We start from the raw sequence: 24,873 nt of genomic DNA on the forward strand, positions 1-24,873 counted from the left end.
AGTACATATTTCTTCCATCCTTTGTGTTTTTCTCATTCAGACTATTCAATTGGTTGATTGAGAACATTTTAAGTCATTCTTGGCTAATAAATCTTAAAGACTAGTAATAGCTGACTGCCGGATAATGCACAAATTTTTAAGATGGAAATTCTCAAGAAATATCACAATCAACAAAATAAAATTGACATTGAAACAAAAATATTTTATTACATTAGACATGTTACAAATCCTTGACACATACAAACGTCCACAATGAATCAATGCTATACATATATTACACAAAACTGCTGTGTCTAACAACAGCTGCTGACCTGATCACAATCGTTGTATGTAGCCAATTGTAAAAATAGTGTCAAGCATCTAAAACAAATGAATGAATTACAAGATGATTAAAAACATAATTAGAAACCAGCTGAAGAGAACATGCTAGGACATGACATGATTAACAGTGTTCTTTTAGTCCCTAAAGAAGTCAAGCAGCTGTTGAACAAACAGGTCCAACTGTTCCTCATTCTATAATTCTCTCAACAAACCACCATCACTGATTTCCATTTTCAATCTTTTTGTTCGTGTGATCCATTTTCCAGAGGGGACTTTGACCTTGATTTTGACCTAGACATAGATTTGCGTGGTTCTGACTTTGACCTTGACCTTGACCTAGATCTGGATTTGCTGTGTTTACTCCTGCTACGACTCCTCCTGCTGCTTCTGCTTCGACTGCGACTACGACTCCTTCTGCTTCTTGACCTTGACCTGCTGCGTGACCTTGATCTCGATCTGCTTGCTGATCTGGAACGACTTCTGGATCGACTGCAAAAGAAACATAACCATATTACAATCAAGTTAAAATTGTGAGAGTGTCCTGGTTTAAGTTTACAAAAATACCTTACAAGTTGTAAATAACAGTAATGGCCATTATGAGGCTCTCTTGGTCATTTTAACCTAAAATATTTGCATATCCGAAGGACAACAATGATAATATACACTTTCTTTTAATGTGAATAATTGATGAATTGCAATATGAAAGAACAACCTTCTTCTGCTGCTGCGTCTTGGTTTATCTTCCACCAACTTTATCTTTCTGCCATTGATTTCTGTGTTGTCCAATTTGTCAAGAGCATTCCTCATGTCTCCATATTGAGAGAACTCCACGACACTACATAAAACAAAGTTATACTAGATAAATACATGTATTGAACTAAAATCTACCAAATTTTAAAATAGACAAATCTTTAAGCATTTATATTAATTGATAAATGCATTTATTGTAAACTTAATCTCAAGAGGTAACCCTTTTCTTCCACCTTATTGAATTTGAATATATCAGGGTCCATGCTAACAATTAATTTTTAAATGAAGTCTAATGACTAGTGACACTGCATATATTGAGAATGGGGTATGCTTTCTCCATCATCATCATTTTGGAGTTACCTACCCTTCATTTTTGTGCTGTTTGTGGGCATCTGCATATGTGACTTCTCCAGCTTGTCTCATGTAGTCTTTCAGATCCTTAAAGTACAGCAAATAAACTAATCAATAATACCTCACAGCACAGAGACTGAGTGAATGGGACAAATGATTAAAATATGGCATAATGGGAAACCGATTACAAAATCCTGCATAAAATGTTTACCCAATCTTCAGCCTGTTCCATCTCCCCAATTGAGGATCCTTTTCATGACCCATACTTACCAGTGATGTGTTGCTAACACAGAAGGGGCTGACAAGAGGACAGAAACCCAGGAAGAAACTTCATACTTACCAAAGTAAGGACCAAAAGACACTATTCTAATCTCCAAGACAAGTTATGGCATCAGCACATGGCGGAGTAATACTTATTTTTATTAGAAATAGAACTGCCAAGATATTTTATACTTGTAACCTTCCTCAAAAGCCAAAAAGAGGTTCCAGATCACCAATAAAAATCTTCTGATGTATTTGTTAAAATCTGTGACTTTTCCTAAGATAAATTTTGTTACATTCTCTTTACCACAATAATTTAGGAAAAAATAATTGGGGGGAGTAAATTGATTTTGTTGATATGCACCAACATTTTTTTTTACAGTGAAAGTCAAATAAATATTTGTTTTCTTGTTAACATTACCTCCAGGCAACCTTCAATTTTCTCATCATTTGTTTTGAACCCTACAGGATAGTGGTTGGTCCTGCCTGTCTAGTGCTGCCACACTACCTAGACTTCCAATATGACCGTCTGTCAAGCCTAATTAGATAGCTAACAGTAATGCCAGTCCTTGGTCCCCCTGATCTGATCACGTGGACTATTCACATCTGAAATCTAACCCTGTCGTCCATCCATGGACGACAGTAGGATATGCACGGTTCAGCCAGCATCAATCGACCAAGCAAATTGGGAATGACACTTGGGTGCCTCAAAGATCGAGTGGAACCCCCATCTGACATCAGACCGACATCTTTCAGGGATGTGTGCCCCATCAAGCAAGCAATGTGTGTGATCGACCTGAGGGAACCTTCATCTCTCAAACACTTTTTGGGAGTCAGATCAGACCGACATCTTTCATGGATCGTCAGCTACCTCATCTTAGAGGATGTGTGCTTATGAGAGAAGACAATACCAGTTTAGAATTACTACTTGTTTTAAAAAAGTTTTCCTTTTCTTGCTTGCTTCTTTTTCTTAAATGCCTACATAAGTTAGCTATTTCAAACAAATTACTTGAAATGGATTTAAACAGCTAATCTGTATTACATGCAAAACCACTCACTAGGTATTTAATCTGAATTCACCAATATTGACTTTGAAAAGAATTTGATACATTACAAATTTTAATTTATTTTAAAGTAAAGGTTGCCAACCCGAATACCAGATCAATCATCATTTGATAACTGTATCAAAATTCTACCAAAATCAATGCTAGATCAGATTTACATATTTTGAATTGGACACAAATATCATGTCGCTTCTTGCGTATTTTCATTATATTCAACAAGACGACAAACTTAACACCATAGGCTTATTTGACAATATGATATACAAAGAATCGATTATACCACTCTTGAATAACTAGAGTAAGGGAGACCAAGCACTATTATCACGGTTTCTCTGAATAAGTTAGAGGAATAAGGTGCAGACATGCAAGACCAGCTTCTCCTGACACATTTCTTAGTTTGAGGTCGTTTGGAAAGGAGAAGATGATGATGCAGGAACTGTATAGCATAGGTTAAGAAATGATGGCAATAAAATAGAAAAGGGAAGCTACCAATGCCCATGAATATCATGCATTTATATCCATTAAAATCTCTACTCCAGCCAATACAAACCATTTATTCAAAACTGCCACACCCCCTCTCCTCCTTCACGATATACATTTGGTTCGACAGACGAATTAGAATGTTTTACGCCCAAATATTAAAAATACAAAGACATTCAGGATTCTACACACCTGAAAAACTTAACTTATATAATCTTACTAGTAACAAAGGTGAATGCTAAGCTTAACATACCTGCCAACTGACTCGAGACGAAAGGTTCTCCACAATGAGACGATATTCTGTCCTGATTGGGGGACCATACCTGCAATTAATCATAGCATTTGAAGTTTATAAAACATGCTGCAAACCACCAGCATTTGTTGGCTAGTTTGGATTTTTTTTTTTAATTCAAAAACTCTATTAAAGAGGATACTTTATAACTTGCATCTCATCTGCTTCTATGGGTTTCTTGATAAAAAGATATTCTTTAGGCTGTTGCCACTTTGAGCCATGTGATCAAAAATGGTGGTTCTTTACATATGCAAGCTAGATACTACACATTCCAATTCCAGAAAACTGAACAAAATTGAAAACTTATTCAACAAAACTATAGAAAAAATTACAAATTTATAATTAAAGTTGATAAAGTTAAATGCTTTGCAACCAATTGGTAGGATGTCATCATGCCATAGCACAATGTTCATTTACATGTCTTCCAGGTACAGTTTCTTAACAAATATTCAATCAATCCAATGTTCTTTCAATGTTTTCTCTCTCCATTTTTTGAGTCATTTTGTTTATTGCCATCAGTAAGCCTGACCCAAAAGATTTCATTTTTTACCTGTAACACACATTTCATTTTTCTCTCTCTTTTTTTTTTTAAAAATATCAAATACAAATATATATATAGGCATTGGAATATGCTTCCATTGTTATGAGGAGAATGACAAACACACAAAAACAACCTATCTTAGCATTGTCTGTGATCGCAGTTTGAAGATTGCAACATCACTAGGTTAAGTACACTTTAAGACAGGCAGCTATGCTTTCATAACTAGTAACATTCGATAGTAAGGCTACATAGTGAGAATGTAGTTTATTATAAAGCCATCACCTTCCCTTTCATATTTTTCCAATGGAAATTCAAACCCAAATTGTAAAATCCTCAGAAAGAGATAGGAACACTTCAGCTAATTTGTTATTTTGAAAGGAGTACTTGATATGTGTATGATATTTCTACTTTTTAAAATGTAATCAGTTTAACTGAATGTGTTTCATAAAGTGATAACATTGTACACATATCAACTACTTTTTGCAGACATTTCACTACAGACAGCTGTTAATGTAATATAATGTAATAATTCAGCACTCTTTACAGTACAATTACATCTACATGGTGCTTTTAAGGTTCCAGTATTCATGCTAAAGGCCTTATTTAATTTTTTTTTTTTTTTTTGGACAAATGTATGGTTAACTAGTTAGGCGAGATTTTTTTCTTTAAAATACAAAATTATGTTTTGGTTTTTAAACATCTGTTGGTTGGAGTCATCAATGGGCATCTAGTGACATCTACGGCTATTAAAGTCATCGTTCATTGCCGTCGTACTCACTTTGCCTGGTGTCTAAAATGTAAAGTCAAAAAGTATCTTACTTAACTGGCCAATGCAGTTGATATGGACATAAACTGCTTTAAAATATAATCATTCTAAGAGAGTCGTATTATCATCCATAATTGCTTTGAAACAAAGAGACTAAAATCAATAACCAGAATTATCAGATATGAACTACCTTTTGTCAATGTTGTGGGAATTTCTTTTAAATTTTCAAAAGTATTACCCTCCTCGAACTAGATTATTATCGAGGTATTAATATTATTTACTTTTTTGTTTTAGACAATATTTTTGAGAGTCCCTTTGACAATATTTGCATTTTGAGAATTTTACACTTAAGGAGACCATGACCATCAAAGGCAAAACATTATAATCTAACAACAGATGCAACTCTCCTTCAGTTTTGTTTCTCTCTTCACATCTATTTAGTTATCCAAAAGTATGGGATAGTTATGTAGAATTTTACTAATCAGTAATTAAACAGACAATTGTTCTTCTACTACATATACATGTATAATGCTTGAATAGATTCTTACTTATCTCTGCCTCCACGTCGACGAGGAGGAAAGCTGTATGCACGGTCACGTCCGCTATCTCGTCTATAGTCCCCACTTCTTGGGTCTCCTCTAGCATGCTCTACAATCACTCTGAAATAGATTTTGGTGGTGACTAACTTACTGTCACTATGGCGACTATGCAAACAAAAGTTTCTACTGATATGAGGAATTCCAGTACAAACATCTTTAAACCAGATACAATTTGCGATAAGTAAATTTCTGTCAATGTATGGATTCCAATAAATGTAAATTCATCATACAGTTATGCATAATAAATATAAAGAGGATTAACCTGAAACTTGTAATATTGGCATGTAAATAGTATGAAAATATAAATTTCATCAAATCATACCAAAAAAAGTTCAAAACCAGATTTTAAATTGTCATCCCCTAGATGATCATTATCAGATAGTTTGACATCTTTGCTGGTTCTTTTATTTAATGTATGTAAATTACAAACGTCTTAATGATTCCCGAATCATTAAACAATGATTCCCGAATCATTAAACATATTACTATACCTCATGTTTATAACTGTCTGTGATTAGTTGAAACACATCACATGATGGAAATAAAATGCAGGTATTTCCCTCAGGGAAATAAAGCATATTTCCCTAGATATGTGCCCCTATGGTGACCGTCCGTCTTTTATACAGAGTTATCTCCCCTTCCAATTGTCGACAATGATGAACGAAGCATAAAACATCACTTTTTTACTCATCACAAATTTAAGTAATATTTAACCCAGAGTAGCGAATCAGGATTTTTCGGTATAATAAACAATTTATGTCCCAGGTGGCAGTGTGATATGGAGGTTTATTTACCCTCAAATTGAATACACATTCAGGTAAATAAACCTTCATCTCACACTCCCACTAAGGCCATAAATGCATAATATTACTTTGAAAATTAAAATGAAATAATGAATATGCAATCATTTTTACCTTTCACCACATAAGTCTTTTCCATTTAATTCATAGACAGCATCATCAGCATCCCTGTAGTCTTCAAATTCCTTAGAAAAAAACAAACCCTACATATTATTTGCATTTCATGCATACTTTTGAAACAAACAGTGGTTATATTATACTTGAAATGTAATAAAGACTTTCATCAGCAATTCATAAAGCTCATATTTTAAACAAAGTTTAATACCACAGTGATAAATACTAAAATAAAATATCTTGCATCTCATATACTATAAACCTTTGATGTGCTTTGACTTACAACAAATCCATAGCCATTTTTCAGCATAACATCTCTGATTCTGCCATAGCCCTTGAAAAATCTGTCGACATCTTTTTCTCTAGCATGGTAGGACAGACGGCCAATATATACTCTAGTTCCCATGTTGACCAATTTTCTGCAAACATACATCAAATCTCTTTTAATAGTTAATACCTTGTCAATCAAAGAACAAATTAACTATTTTCTAAATGAATGCCAAAGTCTCAATATATATCAAAATTGGACACATTGGCAAGGGACATAACAGTAAACCAGCAATTTATGGGATGCATCCATTTCAGTTGGGACACATCATTTTTTTATATAGTTTGCATCTGCAGATGCTTCCTGATTTCAGTAGCAGAATCCATATTTAGTGTATCATGTTTCATTTTCAAACTTCTTATCTTTGAAAAAATATGAATTTGCTGTAATTTTCGCGATGATCAATTACCTTTGTGTTTTATTTAAGACAGCTTACTTTTCTATTTAAAAACAATTTTTTATAACATGCAGTATAAATCACATGTTAAAAATAAATGATAAATTTTGTATGTGTTCTCCTACTGAACATTGACCTAATAAATCTTTTGAGTCATAGCTTTCGTATATATATATATTTATATATATAAATTATGGAAAGACAACAAAGAATTAATCAAAATTGGCTATAAAAATGATTTTTTTTATATATATTTTATCACTTTTTAAGTGGGAGCGTGTCACCTAAATAAGCAACATGTTAAACAAAAATGTGCAACTGGTTTACATAATATTTAAAGTGAACAGTCGGGCAAGGATGGCTAGTCGGTAAAAATGGTCTGAATGTACCCAGTATAATTTCTTATGAAATAGAAAAATAAAATCTCTCGTCAAAATCTGTCTGCATACAAAGAAATTAATTTAAAGTATAGGAATCCTAAAACGTCCTCCCGGCTGATTATGTCCGTGGTTACATTTTCATGCAGCCTTGCTTTCAACTTTTCTTAGAACTGGGAAACATAAGCAGAACTTGACGACCGTCGTATTAATATGTGAGAACTTTTAGAAGGCCAATGAAGGCATTTAGACTGTTTATTCACTTTAAACGACATAATTTTGAATATTTTTTATGAAATAATTAAATTCCTGTAATTTTAATGATTGTTATAATTTAAAACATTTTTTTGTCCCTAATTGTCTTGAATGATATGATTTAGATAAATAACACAGGGAAAGTACTATTGCAAGGACTCTCATATATTTTGGGACTCACTGATTTTTGTCTGGACTCACTGATTTTGTCTGGACTCACTGATTTTGTCTGGGACTAACCATTTTCAAATTTGGCGTGTCCAGGACTTACAAGGAAAAAATCCGACATAAATTGCTTGTTAAATCCCATTACACAATCTTGCAGTTTCACACTATTTATGAAGGAAACTAGAAAGGTAAAAAGAAGGAAAATTAGAATCCTAAAAAAAATTAATTCAATTTAGTTTTCAATCCTCCTTAAATATATAGATCTTTCTTTCGGAAGGTAAATAGAACTTCATGAAGAAATGTTATTTTCATAACCCATTTTATGAAAATTTACATTTCTAGTAATATAAAGATGCATAAACCCTTTTTCAAGAAGACTGGTGCCAGGTCATTTATATTAGAGAGGCACAGATGCATATGAAGTTTTCATTGCATATCATATTTTTAATTTAAAACTTGATTTTAATGCTATATATATGACAGATAATCAAACTGTGAAAAACAATGTATAGATGCATTACAACTGTGATGTGTTTGGTTGATATATCTTGAATGCATTGCAATTAGTTTGATTGTAATGCATTAAACTAACTAATTAAACAAAGAAATGAAAAAAATCTTTAGTGTGTAATACTGTACTGCAAAATCAATATATTATCAATAATTAAAACTCGGGTATGACATGCAAAATTAAATAGACCGGAAGTGTAGAAATGAGGACATTTAATGTAGGAGCATTGGGGCAGTAATTTTAAATTATAATATGAAATATGTAAGAAGAAATGTAAATTATTAGTTAAACTACACAAGTCCAATACAATCTAATTTCCCATATGCTTTTTGATTGTCACGAATCATTCCACGACATGGAAGAAAGCTTGCACGTTGACAACAAAATAGATTTTTGAAGTTTTAATGCATTGATCATTGTTTTAAACCACATAAACATATAAACGAGACTTTAATGTCTGTATTAGCAAAGCTTGAATGATTATTTAGCTGGAAATTAACAATATTATGGCATTTTGTGACTTTGAAAATTCTCTAAATTGTTTCCACGCACTTACCATCGAACGCCGCTGTGATGAATTGAATCATAGAAACGTTTGTAGCACTGGACAATTTATTATTTTCATACAAGCGTCTACATGCACGTGTCTAGTGGGGTTCACATATACTTGAAAAAGGGGTCCCTTTAAAAGATATAATTTTGTAAACGAAACATTTTAAAAATTAGTTATATGAAACATGTTATGTTTTTTAATTGTTTCTTATTTTTCTTATTTTGAACATATTGTGCAAATATATCTAAAACTAATTATATGCAAAGATATTTCTATTTCCGGTGTAAACAAATAAAATAATCTCGAATAAAAAGGATATCCATATAATATTTCATTGAGCAATAATTGTTTGGCATATGATTTCGGTTGCATTTTTCATATTTGAATTGGCAATGTTTTCAATGTATGTTCTACAGCTTGCTAGGGGATAAAGGAGTCTTTCCGTACAATTCTTTCTGGTTGAAGATAACTTGCTTTGCAATGGCGGGAGACCCCCTGCAAAGGGAGAGGAAAGTCATGAACCGGGTTGTTCGAGCGACGAACAGCCATTGCGCTGTATTGGCTATCCAGGAAAACCCGCCATATTGGTTTCTTTACTGCATACATTTGTTAACTTCATGAATAGAAAATAGTGGTTAAAATCCGAAATTAAGGTAAAATGTTTATTTTAGCGTGCCATGTGGTTATTGTTTTCGTCTGCTACAAATATTTTATATTATGGCTATGTCTGTAAACTGATTAGTTCGTTATTTATGTTACTAACCTTCAAATGAATTCCGTTCAGTGCGTTGTTTGTTGCTGTTTTTGTAGCTAGTCTGTTGTCAAAAATCGAATCAACCTCACGTCCACACAATTTCTACATAATCCTACAATCAACAGACAAAATGATAATCTACATGTCCGATTTATGCATTGTACGACATGCATGCATGTAATAAACACGTGAATATCATATGTGGTAAATGGGAGCCGAGACGAAAGTAGGGTTTGTCATTGTTGATGAACGGCTAGGTAGATAACTTTACTTTTTGTCTTGAATTGACATTGCTTATATTTGTCGATTCAATATTTCTTTGAATATACTCTAGTTTTCAAATATTTTTTTACAATGTATGCAAAATAGAGATAAGGTATATCTACATGTTCTACCAGCATCATGTTAAATTGTTAATACAACGTGATGATTCAATTTATGTTTTGGTGCTCATTGAATTAAAATTGTGAATAATTTTAATGCTGACTTTGATCCAATTTTAGAATTTACAGCATTTGGAAAGAAATTAATTCTCACTGCCACTTGTCAATTAAACATTATAGTATGAACGGTTTATAAATCAAACAACTTAATAATAATAAACTTGATCTATTGAGGATACAATTATTATTAGTCACCTCACTTTTCTAAGTCTCCTCAAGTCACTTGTCTTGCATTAAAATACGCATATATAATACCATATACATGTACTAATTTTTTTGGCAAATTGACTTGAAACTTATTTTATGCAATACCCTGTCATTGAATTTTATGAAAAGTCTAAATAATTAAGTCCCATAAATTAAAGTTGCCATTTAATTTTCTCAATTTTTATGTGCCTTGTACACATTTTTTGGTCAATGTACCAATTACGTAATAATATGTATTGTATGCATGAAAAAAATGTAGCTGGGACATTTAAACATTATGAATTGTTTTAAACTCTAAAAACATACTTTTCTATTTCACATTCATACAGCTTGGACATTCAAACTTTATAATGGTAATTTTCTGTATGATTTGGGCTTAAATTTTACTGGATTTTATCAACAAAGTTAATTTTCCACATCATCCCTTATGTTTACCAAAACAAATGTTTATGATCATGCAGTGACAGTCTCCTGTCAAAAGTCAATTATACGTAAGTTGATTTGTTTGTGAATTTAATATTTAATTCATAGTCATAAATATTAACCTCTTTCTTCAAATCCCAAAGATTCATCATAATTGACATTGCTTATGTGATGATTTGCGAAGTAAATTTTCCCAAAATGCTTAAGACAAAAAAACATTTACCACTAATCTTAAGAATCTTTTTAGATTTCAAGAGAGGTACAATAATCTAAGATTATATGGGAAAACAATGAATATAACACTAGTTCATATCAAACAACATGATATACATACCGTATTTTCAAGAAATATTTGTCCTTCTATGTTGTAATGGACATGAACAGATACTGGGGTAACAACTGTGGCATCACATTTGGGTTAGTGAAATGTACATGAAGGGCTAATACAATGGAAGTATCCAAATTGTAATGTTGTTTTGTCTTTTATCTGTTTTCAGGAGTGTGTAGAATGTCCTATCACACGTCCCTGGAACACAACTATGGACAACAGTTAGCCAAGCCTCTGCATATACAGCAGATTGAAAGTGCCTTGTGCTTGGAACCATTCCTTACTCATGTGGAAAAAATCATTAACGAACCACCAACTCACAGGTGACTAGTGTTTAATTTACCTGTAATGTAAGCCATCTTAAATAAACATTTGCATTATTGTTTTGACTACTTAGTGAAATCTGTCAGGTATCGCTAATGAATTAAGACTGTTTGTATAATGAACAAATATGCAGCTATCACTGGCAGTATGGTGGAGGATTTTGACACGTTTCATTTGATCTGTGTATATTGTTATGTAACTGCACTTTTTCTTCTTCTTTTTTTTTTCTGCAATTAAATAAATGATTTTTGTTTGTATACTAAATATGTTAAAGCGAATAGTCGGGCAAGTGACTGTAAAATCGGTAAAAATGGTATTAATATATCCGGTATAATTTCTTATGAATTAGAAAAATAAAACTTTCCGTCAAAATCGCTGTACATGCGAAGAAAATAATAATATCTATGGGAATCCTAAAAGTCCTCCCGGACGGCTAAGAGTGCAGTTCAATCTTAACGCATGCGCAACACCCACCACTCTCCGTAGTAAACAAAACATGGCTACCGTAGTTTTGAACCAAAATGTTTCCGCCAAAACAACCAACTGACTCACCTAAAATGCGAAAGGAAAGGCAATGGAGCAGCGACAATCCCAACAACTGACTCGGTAAACATTACGACGCAATACAACTTGTTATAGTGAAGAGAACAGTTCAAACGAGCACGCGGCTCCGGACCGCTACTGTACGTACCTAGGCCTACTACGTACCCGGTACTCCCTGCTCAGCTGATTGTGAGTGAGTCTTCGTATTTTGATCATTATGTAAATAGTCCCTTGCAGTATTTTTTCATAAATGAGTGGTCACATATGGTCACATGTTTCATACCTGTTCCCCAATCGCGTAAAACGTAACCCTGGGGTAAATAGCGGTTCTTTAGTGGGGCCTCTTTAGGGGTAATGAATGCCCTGTATGCTACCGGTCAATTCATACAGTTCTGATGTATATATTTATAGATTTTTAATTTGTAAATTTTTGTTCTGTACATGTTCTGGTAGTGTTATACACATACATTGTATATAGGATTTACATTGTAGGTTAATTGGTAAAATTGTATTGTATATGTTCTGATATACACATATACATATGTACATGTAGGTTTTAGCTTGTTCTTTAGATATATTTGGAGGACACATACAATATTATTTCTGGTCATAATAATAAATAGTGTTTGTATATTTATTACAACTGTACCTGGTTCATGTGTATATGACAAACTTTACAGAGTTGAAATGTACTGCAGCCATGTATCATTTATAATTATTCTGAATTTTTGTTGGAACTATAGATAATGAATTTTGTATCTTTTTTGAAACAATATTTGATTCTATCAAATGCATCAGTGACACATTCACAACTTATAAAATGTTTTCTCTAAAATAAAAAAAAAACTGTAGAATGAACCTACATTTATTCATTTTTATATATATTTGAAATTGATCATTTCAATTTTTGTCATATTCAACAGATATAAAAAATTGCTGGTTCTTTTTTTTCAGGCACTATGCATGCATAGTGACATGAATACAGAAAGTTCATCCCTTGGACCTGTATACAAGTGTATGTATACATATACATACAATTAGCATCATATGAAGACTGAAGAATGTTGATTTGAGTGCTCTTGAAAGTAAACTTTTCCAATATGGACCTAGAAGATCATGAACAGAACATTTAAACAGTATTGATTTATTAAATGTTCCTTTCAACTAGTACTGTAATCATTAAATAAAATTATGATGCAATACTTTTTCATTGTTTAACTTTGTAGAAATATTTGTTTATATTAGTCCTCTAGATCCAGTGATTATAATTCTTGCATCCATATGCCTGTCCATTTGTTTGTCAGGGCTTGTGAGATAGCTTTTCAATTACTTTTAAAATATAAGGATTTTTTTTACATATAGAAATATAGATAACATTGTCTTAGGATTTCTAAATTCTACTTTACAAGAGAGTAGACTCAACATATAAATAAAACCATAAAAACTAGCAAGTTATCTGAAATGTTAAAAATCTTTTTGTCTGAACCAAATTTCACATTTATTGTCTATGTGTAACTTGTACATAGACCATTAATGTATTAATACTGTAGTAACAGTGATTACAAACACATAGACTAAAATGTAGTATGTAGTACTATGTACATCTGTCTTTGATTTGAGTTCTAAACAAAAAAGTGGTACCTATTGGGAAGTTGTGACTTGGGCGGAGGGTGAAATACAGAAGAAATAGCTACACATGGAAAAAAGAAAGATATACAGTACCATATGGATTCAAAGTTGCTCCAAAATCAATGAGACTAAATAACCAAAAAAAAGCCATGTAAACCCCAAATATGCAATGACCAGATCAATGATAAAGCACCCTTCCACTTCCAGTTATCTGTAGCTATTTCTTCTATATTTCAACCCCCCACTCAAGTTACAACTTCCCAACCTCATGATTCTTCTGTCTTTTAGCCCCCCCCCCACCCCCACCCCCACCCCCCAACACACACATACCTGATTGATTGTCATGTTATTTCAGGTTCCTATTCAGGTATTATTCCTAAAAACCAAAAAGGGTATACACACTGTGTACTCTCAAAGGAGGGGAACCACTTCATTCAAAAATGGAATTTACAATTTCATCTTAATTTTGAAATTTTCAATTTAATTATTAATTACTGGACTATTAAAACAGTATAGAACCCCTCGGCTACAGACAAAGTACTGTGGTACACATTTCTCTTAATTAATTACTTTTCTTCAACTCAATCATCTTTTTCTCCAGAGCACAAAAAAGAACAGGAAACAACAGAAAAGGAAAGTAACATACATGTAGGCCTATATGTTTTCTGGAAATATATATGATGTGTTAATTCTCACAGCATAGGCCTACATGAATGTGAAGAATTAAATATTATCAATGTTTGAGAGAATTTCCTAGTTGTAATTCTATAGCAGCTACATGGAATGATACATATACATCATAAAAGTTTCTTTCCTTCCAGCTGGACATTCATGTCATCTCTCTCCAGAACTCAAATATTGTTTACAAAAAAAAAAAAACAACCAGAGACATAGATAATTTAATTAAATCCTCTGCAAAAAACTACACGAATAATTGAACACATATATTGTACTTGTAAAATATCTATGTATGAGCTAATTTATTTTCACATCTTTGACAGCTACATGCACGGACGTTCTATGGAACGTTTTCGTGTGGTTTTAAATGGGAAATTATGTTACGATTATTTGTATTTAACCTTCATGATTCGGTTGATGTAAAATACGACGAATGCTATGCTGCAATAATTGCCCCTTGCCGGGGCCCCATCTCTGCATCGGCCGAATATTTGTGTCGATTTCCATGTACAAGATGCTTTTATCGAAAAATGATTACAAAGCATTGTCATTAATGTAATAATACTTCATTTGCATCAAATGTATCATCTCAAAACAACAATTTGCATACCGCATTAGTGGTTTATCACACGAAACGAAACCGACACGACTGAGAAACACATGTCCATGTTGACATTTCCACGCAGCCTCGTTTTCAAAGAGTTTGGAGAATTTATATTTAGAACTGTGCTAAATTTACACGGGGCTTCCCCAAAATTTCAATGGTCAAAACTGGACACCGTAAGCAGAACTTGACCATCATTATGGTATACAATGACTTTTGGAAGGCCAAAGAACGCATTTAGACTGGTTTCCTTTGCCCGACTATTCACTTTAAAAAGCAAATATAATTCAATTGTGAAAGTACCTTTAGTAAAGTTATATATGAATTGGTTAAATAAATTTATGTTTTATAAAGCAAACTAATCAGAATATAGTACCCTGATAATAAATCTGCTTTCCTTGAAAATTGCAAGAAGTAAAAACATAGTAGATGTGTTTGCATACAATTTGCATGAGATCTGAACCTATGTTGTTTAATAAAAAAAGAAAATTTGATAATTGATATTAATTTAAAAAAAAAAAAAAGATAGTTAAGTTAAAACTATTTTGATCATTTGAATATATTAATTATAATTTGATATCATTTTCAGTGACCCCTATGACAGTTCGGACAGTGACTATGATCTCCTCCAGCCCTGTCTTCGCGATGATGAGGGAAATAAAATCCTCAATGGCATTACAATCACTAAAGCTGGTTAGTGGAAACATTTCATCAACAGTGAAGGGAGTGCAATTTAATTTGCACATTTAAAATTAAAACATAAGGACTAGAAATGGTTTCAACTGTTAATGTACCATTCCTCTTGGTATCATGTTTTCGTCTGACAAATCATCACTGGTTTCCATTGTACTAAAAAAAAAATTCCATATGTTGGCAAATATTGCATTGTCTTTTAGAAAAACAATATTTTATGCTCTTGAACAATTATGTAGCCATTATTAATGGTCATTGCCAGTGATGGAAGATATTTAAACCTGTCAATCGTTTCAATTCAAAATATCTTATTAGCTCACCTGGCCCGAAGGGCCGGTGAGCTTATGTCATGGCGCGGCGTCCGTCCGTCAACATTTCCTTTAAATCGCTACTAGTCATAGAGTGTTGAATGGAATGTAACCAAATTTAGCCACAAACATCCTTGGGGAAAGGGGAACAGAACTTGTATAAATTTTGGCTCTGACCCCCCGGGGGCAGGAGGGGCGAGGCCCAATAGGGGAAATAGAGGTAAATCCTTTAAATCGCTACTAGTCATAGAGTTCTGCATGGAATGTAACCAAATTTAGCCATGAAAATCCTTGGAGGAAGGGGAATAGAACTTGTTTGAATTTTTGCTCTGGTTCCCCGGGGGCAGGAGGGGTGGGGCCCAATAGGGGAAATAGAGGTAAATCCTTTAAATCGCTACTTGTCATAGAGTCCTGAATGGAATGTAACCAAATTTGGCCACAAACATCCTTGGGGGAGGGGATTAGAACTTGTATAAATTTTGGCTCTGACCCCCGGGGCAGGACGGGTGGGGCCCAATAGGGGAAATAGAGGTAAATCCTATAAATCGCTACTTGTCCAAGAGTTCTGCATGGATTGTAACCAAATTTGGCCACAAACATCCTTGGGGGAGGGGGAACAGAACTTGTATAAATTTTGGCTCTGACCCCCTGGGGGCGGGAGGGGCGCGGCCCAATAGGGGAAATAGAGGTAAATCCTTTAAATCGCTACTAGTCCTAGAGTTCTGCATGGATTGTAACCAAATTTAACCACAAACATCCTTGGGGGAAGGCGAACAGAACTTGTATAAATTTTGGCTCTGGCCCCCTGGGGGCAGGACGGATGGGGCCCAATAGGGGAAATAGAGGTAAATCCTATAAATCGCTACTTGTCATAGAGTTTTGCTTGGATTGTGACCAAATTTGGCCATAAACATCCTTGGGGGAAGGGGAACAGAACTTGTATAAATTTTGGCTCTGTCCCCCTGGGGGCAGGAGTGGTGGGGCTCAATAGGGGATTTAGAGGTTAATATTAAAATTACTTCAGAAAAGAAACAATGAACATGTATTCAGAACATTACTTGGCATTACAAACCAGGTGAGCGATACAGGCCCTCTGGGCCTCTTGTTTCAATACCATTGGAGAGATACATTGTACAATTGTTCCATACTATATCAGCATATTCCAAAATAGGTCGTATAAAACTTTTATATATAATTTCAAGGGATTTGCAATCAATTTTATTCTTAAGCATTCAATGTATATTTAATATTTGATAGGCTTTGTTTTGAATAAAATGAATATGGTTATCCCATGTTCCTGTTGTATTGAAGTTTAAGCCAAGGTGCCTATGACAGTCGTGTTCATCAATGATAAAATTATTAAATATGACATCAGGATGATTAAACCTGTCAATCATTGAATTTAGTTTCAAAGAATCAATCATGATATATTTATTTTATTGCAGAGAGAAAGGCAGATAAAAACAGACTGTATAATTTTAGTCGTGTAAAAAAGGGAAGAAAATGGCTTAAGGTAAGCATTGATGAAGCTATTACCGGTAAATAATCAATCACAGGAAAAAAGGATGATAACCCTACGCAATCTTGCTTGAATGATTTGAATCCCAAATCCTAATCTTTGTGACTTGTATTACATTGATTTCCATTTATACTCACTACAATGTTATGAAATTCTGCATGATATGCCTGTATTTCCAACACAAACAATGTTGTCATACTTTGCCTAGATCTTATCATGAATCGTTGGTGTAGTTCTGTCTAAGATGTGCTTGTCAATTTTTAGCTCATCTGTCCCGAAGGGCAAGTGAGCTCATGTCATGGCGCGGCATCCGTCATCCGTCCGTCAACATTTCCTTTAAAACGCTACTAGTCATAGAGTTCTGCATGGATTGAAACCAAATTTGGCCAAAAACATCCTTGGGGGAAGGGGAACAGAGTTTCTGTAAATTTTGGCTCTGACCACCCTGGGGCAGGAGGTGCGGGCCCTATAGGGGAAATGGAGGTAAATCTTATAAATCGCTACTTGCCCGAGAGTTCTGCATGGATTGAAACCAAATTTGGCCAGGAACATCCTATGAGGAAGGGGAACAGAGTTTGTATACATTTTGGCTCTAACCCCCGGGGTCAGGAAGGGCAAAGCCTATTAGGGGAAATGGAGGTACATTCTTTAAATTGCTACTAGTCATAAAGTCCTGCATGGATTGTAACCAAATTTGGGCAGGAACATCCTTGGAGGTAGGGAAGAAAGTTTGTATAAATGTTGGCTCTGAACCCCTGGGCGCAGTAGGGGCAGAGTCCAATAGGGGAAATAGAGATAAATTCTTTAAATTGCTACTTGTCATAGATTTTTACATGGAATATAACCAAATTTGGCCAGGAACATCCTTGGAATGAATGTTGGCTCTGATCTTTGGAGCAGAAAGAGCAGGGCCAAATATGAAAATAGAGTTGAAGCTTAAAATTTCTTTCAGAGAAGAAACAAATGATCCTGTATTCAGAACATTACTTGGCATTACAAACCAGGTGAGCGATACAGGCCCTCTAGGACTCTTGTTTCTAAATCTGGCATACATCTGAACATAAAATAGTTTGGGGATGGACAACTTGTATTTGTAGAATCTTATTAAAATGTATCTTGAAGATTAATGCCAACATATGTGATGTCTTTGTTTTGTAGAACATATTGCTGAGTGACAGTTCCTCAGATGAAGATGAAGAAAAGGAAATCAGACAGGAGGACTTGCATGCGATGCTCAAAATCCATAAACACCAAAGGAAGCATCAAATGCAGTTTTATCAAGATAATGAAGCAAGTATTGCCATGAAAATTTAACTGCAAATTATGAAATAAATATGACACTCTCATTAGGATTATTAGGTTTTCATGTTCAAAAAGACCAATTTTAAAATTAAGAAAAAGCCTTTAGGTCTTTTAATTATCTGATTCCATCTCATCTTCTTTAATTATGGTTGACGTTGTACTTGTCCATGGATGCTTTGGTATACATAAATAGATTAAGTTAAATCTAGACTGGCAGGCATCCAGACTTGATTGCCAAAAATGAGAAGCCTTTTCTCTTGCTATGTCTGCAAGTGTTTTTTCAGCAACATTCAGGGGTTTTAGCTCACCTGGCCCGAAGGGCCGGTGAGCTTATGTCATGGCGCGTCGTCCGTCGTCCGTCTGTCCATCAACATTTCCTTTAAATCGCTACTAGTCATAGAGTTCTGCATGGATTGTAACCAAATTTGGCCACAAACATCCTTGGGGGAGGGGGAACAGAACTTGTATAAATTTTGGCTCTGATACCCCGGGGGCAGGAGGGGCGGGGCCCAATAGGGGAAATAGAGGTAAATCCTTTAAATTGCTACTTGTCATAGAGTTCTACATGGATTGTAACCAAATTTGGCCACAAACATCCTTGGGGGAAGGGGAACAGAACTTGTATAAATTTTGGCTCTGACCCCCCGGGGGCAGGAGGGGCGGGGCCCAACAGGGGAAATAGAGGTAAATCCTTTAAATTGCTACATGTCATAGAGTTCTACATGGATTGTAACCAAATTTGGCCACAAACATCCTTTGGGGAAGGGGAACAGAACTTGTATGAATTTTGGCTCTGACCCCCAGGGGGCAGGAGGGGCGGGGCCCAATAGGGGAAATAGAGGTAAATCCTTTAAATCGCTACTAGTCATAGAGTTCTTCATGGATTGTAACCAAATTTGGCCACAAACATCCTTGGGGGAAGGGGAACAGAACTTGTATAAATTTTGGCTCTGCCCCCCCGGGGGCTGGAGGGGTGGGGCCCAATAGGGGAAATAGAGGTAAATCCTTTAATTCGCTACTAGTCGTAGAGTTCTGCATGGAATGTAACCAAATTTGGCCAGAAATATCCTTGGGAGAATAAGAACTGAGTTTGTATAAATTTTGGCTCTGGTCCCCGGGGCAGGAGGGGCGGGGCCCAATAGGGGAATTATAGGTAAATTCTATAAATTGCTACTTAATTATCCTAGAGTTTTGTATGGATTGTAACTAAATTTGGCCACAAACATCCTTGGGGGTAGGAGAACAGAACTTGTATAAATTTTGGCTCTGACCCTCAGGGGGCAGGAGGGGCGGGGCCCAATAGGAGAAATAGAGGTAAATTCTATCGATCGCTACTTGTCCTAGAGTTCTGCATGGATTGTAACCAAATTTGGCCACAAACATCCTTGGGGGAAGAGGAACAGAACTTGTATAAATTTTGGCTCTGATCCCCTGGGGGTAGGAGAGGTGGGGCCCAATAGGGCAAATAGAGGTAAATCCTTTAAATCGCTACTTCTCATAGAGTTCTGCATGGATTGTAACCAAATTTGGCCAGAAACATCCTTTGTGGAAGGGGAACAGAACTTGTATAAATTTTGGCTCTGACCCCCAGGGGGCAGGAGGGGTGGGGCCCAATAGGGGATTTAGAGGTTAATATTAAAATTCCTTCAGAAAAGAAACAATGAACCTGTATTCAGAAAATTATTTGGCATTACAAACCAGGTGAGCGATACAGGCCCTCTGGGCCTCTTGTTTCACTATCACTGCTTCTGCTTGGCTCAAGTATTAAATGAGTATACACTACTGTATGATTGTTTGGAATAATCTCCAACATGTCTTACTTATAGCTGCACCAGTTCCAGTACTACAGTACAGGATTACTATCAAACTTTGACAAGTATAATGATCACCAGAAATCATTTATGGGGCCAAAGAGAAAAATATCCAAAGATCAGAAAAAGATGGAAAGGAAGTTAAAAGGTATATCTACGAGGATAATATTTCATGTAGTGATAACAAATAATTGAATTCTGTAAATACCCGTTAAAACCATTGTTTTAACGTTTATATTGCTTGAATTGTAATGTAAGAATAAACTTGTATGGATTTTTTATCCATTTAAGCCCTGTGAAAGGCATTCCAATTAAACCATTTAGTAGTATTTGCTTAACCTTGATAAATGCCTTTTTACTTAGGGCTGTTCCAGCAAAACATATGTGGCACCCAGGGAAGGCATTTTAAAAAATAGTATGTGTCGTGGTGTGTATAAATAAAAAATAGCATGTGTCAGGGTGTGTTCAAAATAAAATCACTTTTGTGCCAGGGTGACATTCCAATAAATTCTGTGTGTGTGTGGGGGGGGGGGGTCTATCTGAAGCACTTTTTGAAATAAAATCAGTGATTTTTCTCCTTATATAACTTGGGTCAGTAAACAGTTTACTGTTTTACATTATCTAATCACCTGTTATACCATTTTCAGTAATGGGTAACTTTTTCCTAAGACTGCTGTTTTTGCAATTAAAAAATCCCAATTTGTTACAAAATCTTTTTTCCCAAAATACACTGAAAAATCACTGAAAATGCAACATTTGTGTTTTATAATGTTGCTGTCAGTCATCCTGACTACAAAGATAACTGTTAAGAAAATTTTTAATTTCTGACAATATTAATGTGTTGTTCATCTTCAATAAAAAATAATTATTTTATTTTCTGGGTGTTTTGATATAATAATGACAGAACATTTATCTAAAACAATGGGAAACAATGGATTAGTTTTGGCAAAATACTGTTGTCATCAACAGATCTTAATTTAAATTCACTGGAGCAGTGTTATAAGTCGCGGAAAAAGTGGCAGTTCACAAGATGTCTACTCTTGCATTATGCTTGTGAAGCACTTCGTTATCTTTATTAGAATTTTTGCTGGTTCTACGAGGATTGTACCTTTTAGTAATAGATGCAGCACATCAAAGAATAGTTCACTGCACCATATATAGTGCAATTTTGTCCTGGGACTCTTCAGTGTTGCTAGAAATCAAAATATATAAATCCAAAAAGAAATAAAGCGCTTCTATGCCATGGTCTCGTTCACAAAAATAGCTATGTGTGGGGGTCAATAAAATTGAAAATCGCTTCTATCGGTGAGTCTGCCAATTTCAAAGTGCCTGAAAATCGCTTCTATCGGTGAGTCTGCCAATTTCAAAGTGCCTCCCCCCCCCCCACCCCCTACCATATATGTTTTGCTGGAACAGCCCTTATTAGCTCGCCTATTCGAAGAACAGGGGGAGGTAATATTGTCAGCGTTGGCGTCCCATTTTACGTTAAAGTTTTTGAGCAAGTTTCTGTTTCGTCAAATGTTTAAGCTTAAGTCATCATAAATGTTTATGATTTTATTTTCCTTATGTGTATGGATGCTGAAAGTGATAATATAACCAATTTGGGACCCTTTAGGTTTTTTTTTGAGTATGTTAAATTTGTCATATTTCCATGTTAAAGTTTTTGAGCAAGTTTCTATTTTGTCTATTGTTTAAGCATAAGTCATCATAGATGTTTATGATTTTATTTTCCTAATGTGTATGGATGCTGAACGTGATAATACAACCAATTTGGGGCCCTTTAGGGGGATTTTGAGTCTGTTAATTTGTCATATTTCCATGTTAAAGTTTTTGAGCAAGTTTCTATTTTGTCAATTGTTTAAGCATAAGTCATCATAAATGTTTATGATTTTATTTTCCTAATGTGTATGGATGCTGAACGTGATAATACAACCAATTTGGGGCCCTTTAGGGGGTTTTTGAGTCTGTTAATTTGTCATATTTCCATGTTTAAATAGTAAATACTTGAACATCAACTTCTTCTGAATAGGTGAGCTTTGCTGTTATCCAACAGCTCTTGTATATAATTTGATGTTAAACGGTTTTTGCTTTCAGTGAAATTGAAAAAACTGAAAAAAGAGAAACGTTTAGGAAATGGACAAGCAGTAAGTATGTTTGATGCAAATTTCATTGCTAAAATCAATCTTAGTCATTGCACATACATGTAGAAATTTCTACATTTTAGGTAATTATCATGATCATACAGGTAAACCCTAAATATTTCTTTTCTAATTATGATATTTGGAACCTGTCAATGTATACTAATATACAATTTGTCCACTTGTGTGTTTAGCGATTTATGATTACTATGCAGTTAAACAAATTATCAAAACATTTGGTTTATATTAGGAGCTTGACTTGGATCCTGAATTAATAGAAGCCTTTTTGGCCCACAAAAGGCAAGCTGCTTCAAAATCGGCAAAGGTGAAAAAATTAACTCCGGAGCAGGCAGATGCCAAACGAAGAAGGCTATGGATCTCCATAGCAAAAAAAGAAATACCTAAGGTATAAATATATAGAATATTTTTATGAGCAGTTATAGCCGATGTATTTTGCACTTACTAGCAGGCTTAGAGACATTATTGCAAATGGTTATCAAAGAAAGTGAGAGTCCATATAGAAATATGGGGCCCAAATTCAAGATAGTTTTATGAATTACAATAGGTTTAACACTATTCAAATACATTTTAGCAATACTGATAAAGGAAACAAATTTTAATTAAACACAAAATCAGAAGGCCTTCACTACTGTTACTTGCTAGGTTCTCGATTTCTACAAATGTTTTGCCTTACTTAGGACTAATGCACTCAAATTTTTATTGGTATGTCTGCTAGATTTGCTAGGACAAATTGATGGACACCAGACAAATCTTATGAAGTATGCGAGGTTGGGAACATTAATTAGTGGCTAATGTTCAAGAAGAAAATACTATTGTTACCTATTATTCCTAGTATTGAGAAACAAATTTATTAATAATTTGTTTGTGATTAATGATTAATTGTCTTCTGATTGTAGGCACAAAAACAAAAAGCCTCTGCCAGGAAAGAAATGTTACAGACATTTAAAAAGGTAAGATCTTAACAGTTTTACCAAAAGAGTGAGGGAGAGAGAGAAAGAGAGGCTCCTCCCTCACCATGGGGTTGGGGAGCCTAGGAGCCAATGTCAGGTGGGAATCAACAGCCATGTTTAACTTTGCATTGAGTATGAAAACCTATGGTATGCCAGGCAGTTTGAGTATATAGCTATAGGCTAATTATAAAACTGAGATACAAACTCAAGCGTGCTCAATTCATATATTTACTTACAATATCTACATTCTTCTACCCTTTCGCAGGGTCTTCATCAGGACCGGTTCAGTTTTCAGTTAATGTTGTGATACTTTCTATTTGAAATATTTTGTAAATAATGATCAATGATGTGGAATCTTTAGTCTTGAGGCTTCATATATGTTAAAAAAAAATCTGCTTTATAAACAGATAAGCCAGCAATGTATGCGGGAATGTAGAAGAGCTGCCATCCAGTCACAGAAAACAATGAAAGAAATTCCATCTCGTGCCAAAAGGTTGTCACGTGAAATGCAGACCTACTGGAAACGCTTTGAAAAGGTAGAGAAGGAACATAGGAAAAGAGCCGAGAAAGAGGCCCAGGAACAAAGGAAGATGGATGTAGAACTCAGGGAGGTAAGATTGGACTTACAACTGGAGAAATCAATTTAGTTTATTATCCTAGTTATATTGTAACGCTTGACTTTGTTTGTGTCTATCCTAGCCTATGTACTCAGAGGTGTAAAAATCCACTTGCCCGACGCTCGGGGCAACCAGTTTTTGAGTTTGGGCAAGTAGAAAAAGTTGGTTCACTTGCCTTGGGCAAAGTGACAGCTGAGTGAATTTCTGGACATATTTTTTCTGGTGCACTCACTTTCATGCTATATGAGACTTATAACTTAATACCTGAGGAAACTAACCTGCCTAAAAATTAATTAAAAACAAATAATTTAGGATTAGAAACAATTTTTATTTCACAATAATAAACAAGAAATCGAAATGGGCATAACTAGTTCGCTAGGTGAACCTTCAGTTCAGAGACGTTTTTCAGACATTGAAGCTGATGAAAACAATAATTAACTGCTTTTAAGTTATATAGAAATGCTTTTTAGAGTTAACTTATATTATTAGTTATATAAACCATTTTTTTTAGCCATAAGAAAGAAGTTTTTCTGTGTAAAAACGATCTCTGTTCAAGGTAGGAAGTTGCACTTGGGTACTTGAATGGAGCCGGAATTCGGTTTCCGGAATTCAGGAATTTAAAAAAAAAATGATAGAGAAACAAAAAAGAAAGT

At 34.6% G+C, this 24,873-nt stretch overlaps 2 protein-coding genes across 3 annotated transcripts in view; one reads left to right on the plus strand and one right to left on the minus strand.

The window, feature by feature from the left end:
- Positions 1-181: 181 nt before the first annotated feature.
- LOC138318721 (serine/arginine-rich splicing factor 6-like) lies at positions 182-9,056 on the minus strand. 2 transcript variants are annotated; one of them, XM_069261361.1, is made up of 9 exons: positions 8,932-9,056; positions 6,623-6,758; positions 6,340-6,410; positions 5,375-5,485; positions 4,839-4,850; positions 3,481-3,550; positions 1,436-1,509; positions 1,034-1,156; positions 182-810 (listed from the first exon to the last, which is right to left on the minus strand). In XM_069261361.1, exons 2-9 carry the CDS (start codon positions 6,743-6,745, stop codon positions 555-557), a joined length of 840 nt encoding a protein of 279 aa, XP_069117462.1. In that variant the 5' UTR covers positions 6,746-6,758; positions 8,932-9,056; the 3' UTR covers positions 182-554. The 2 variants fall into 2 exon arrangements, with proteins under 2 accessions (XP_069117462.1, XP_069117463.1); XM_069261362.1 differs by lacking the exon at positions 4,839-4,850 and having other exon boundaries at positions 8,932-9,055.
- Positions 9,057-9,393: 337 nt separating this feature from the next.
- LOC138318722 (chromatin-remodeling ATPase INO80-like) overlaps positions 9,394-24,873 on the plus strand; it is a 35,733-nt gene continuing 20,253 nt past the window's right edge. The window contains exons 1-10 of the mRNA XM_069261363.1: positions 9,394-9,581; positions 11,253-11,406; positions 15,451-15,554; positions 17,308-17,375; positions 18,540-18,671; positions 20,510-20,642; positions 22,589-22,638; positions 22,883-23,038; positions 23,550-23,603; positions 24,011-24,214. Of these exons, the coding sequence (XP_069117464.1) occupies positions 11,264-11,406; positions 15,451-15,554; positions 17,308-17,375; positions 18,540-18,671; positions 20,510-20,642; positions 22,589-22,638; positions 22,883-23,038; positions 23,550-23,603; positions 24,011-24,214 (1,044 nt within the window). The 5' untranslated portion in view covers positions 9,394-9,581; positions 11,253-11,263. The remainder of the gene's footprint in view (positions 9,582-11,252; positions 11,407-15,450; positions 15,555-17,307; positions 17,376-18,539; positions 18,672-20,509; positions 20,643-22,588; positions 22,639-22,882; positions 23,039-23,549; positions 23,604-24,010; positions 24,215-24,873) is intronic.

The sequence above is a fragment of the Argopecten irradians genome, chromosome 3 (genome assembly GCF_041381155.1).
Source record: "Argopecten irradians isolate NY chromosome 3, Ai_NY, whole genome shotgun sequence".
Classification (NCBI taxonomy): Eukaryota; Metazoa; Mollusca; class Bivalvia; order Pectinida; family Pectinidae; genus Argopecten; species Argopecten irradians.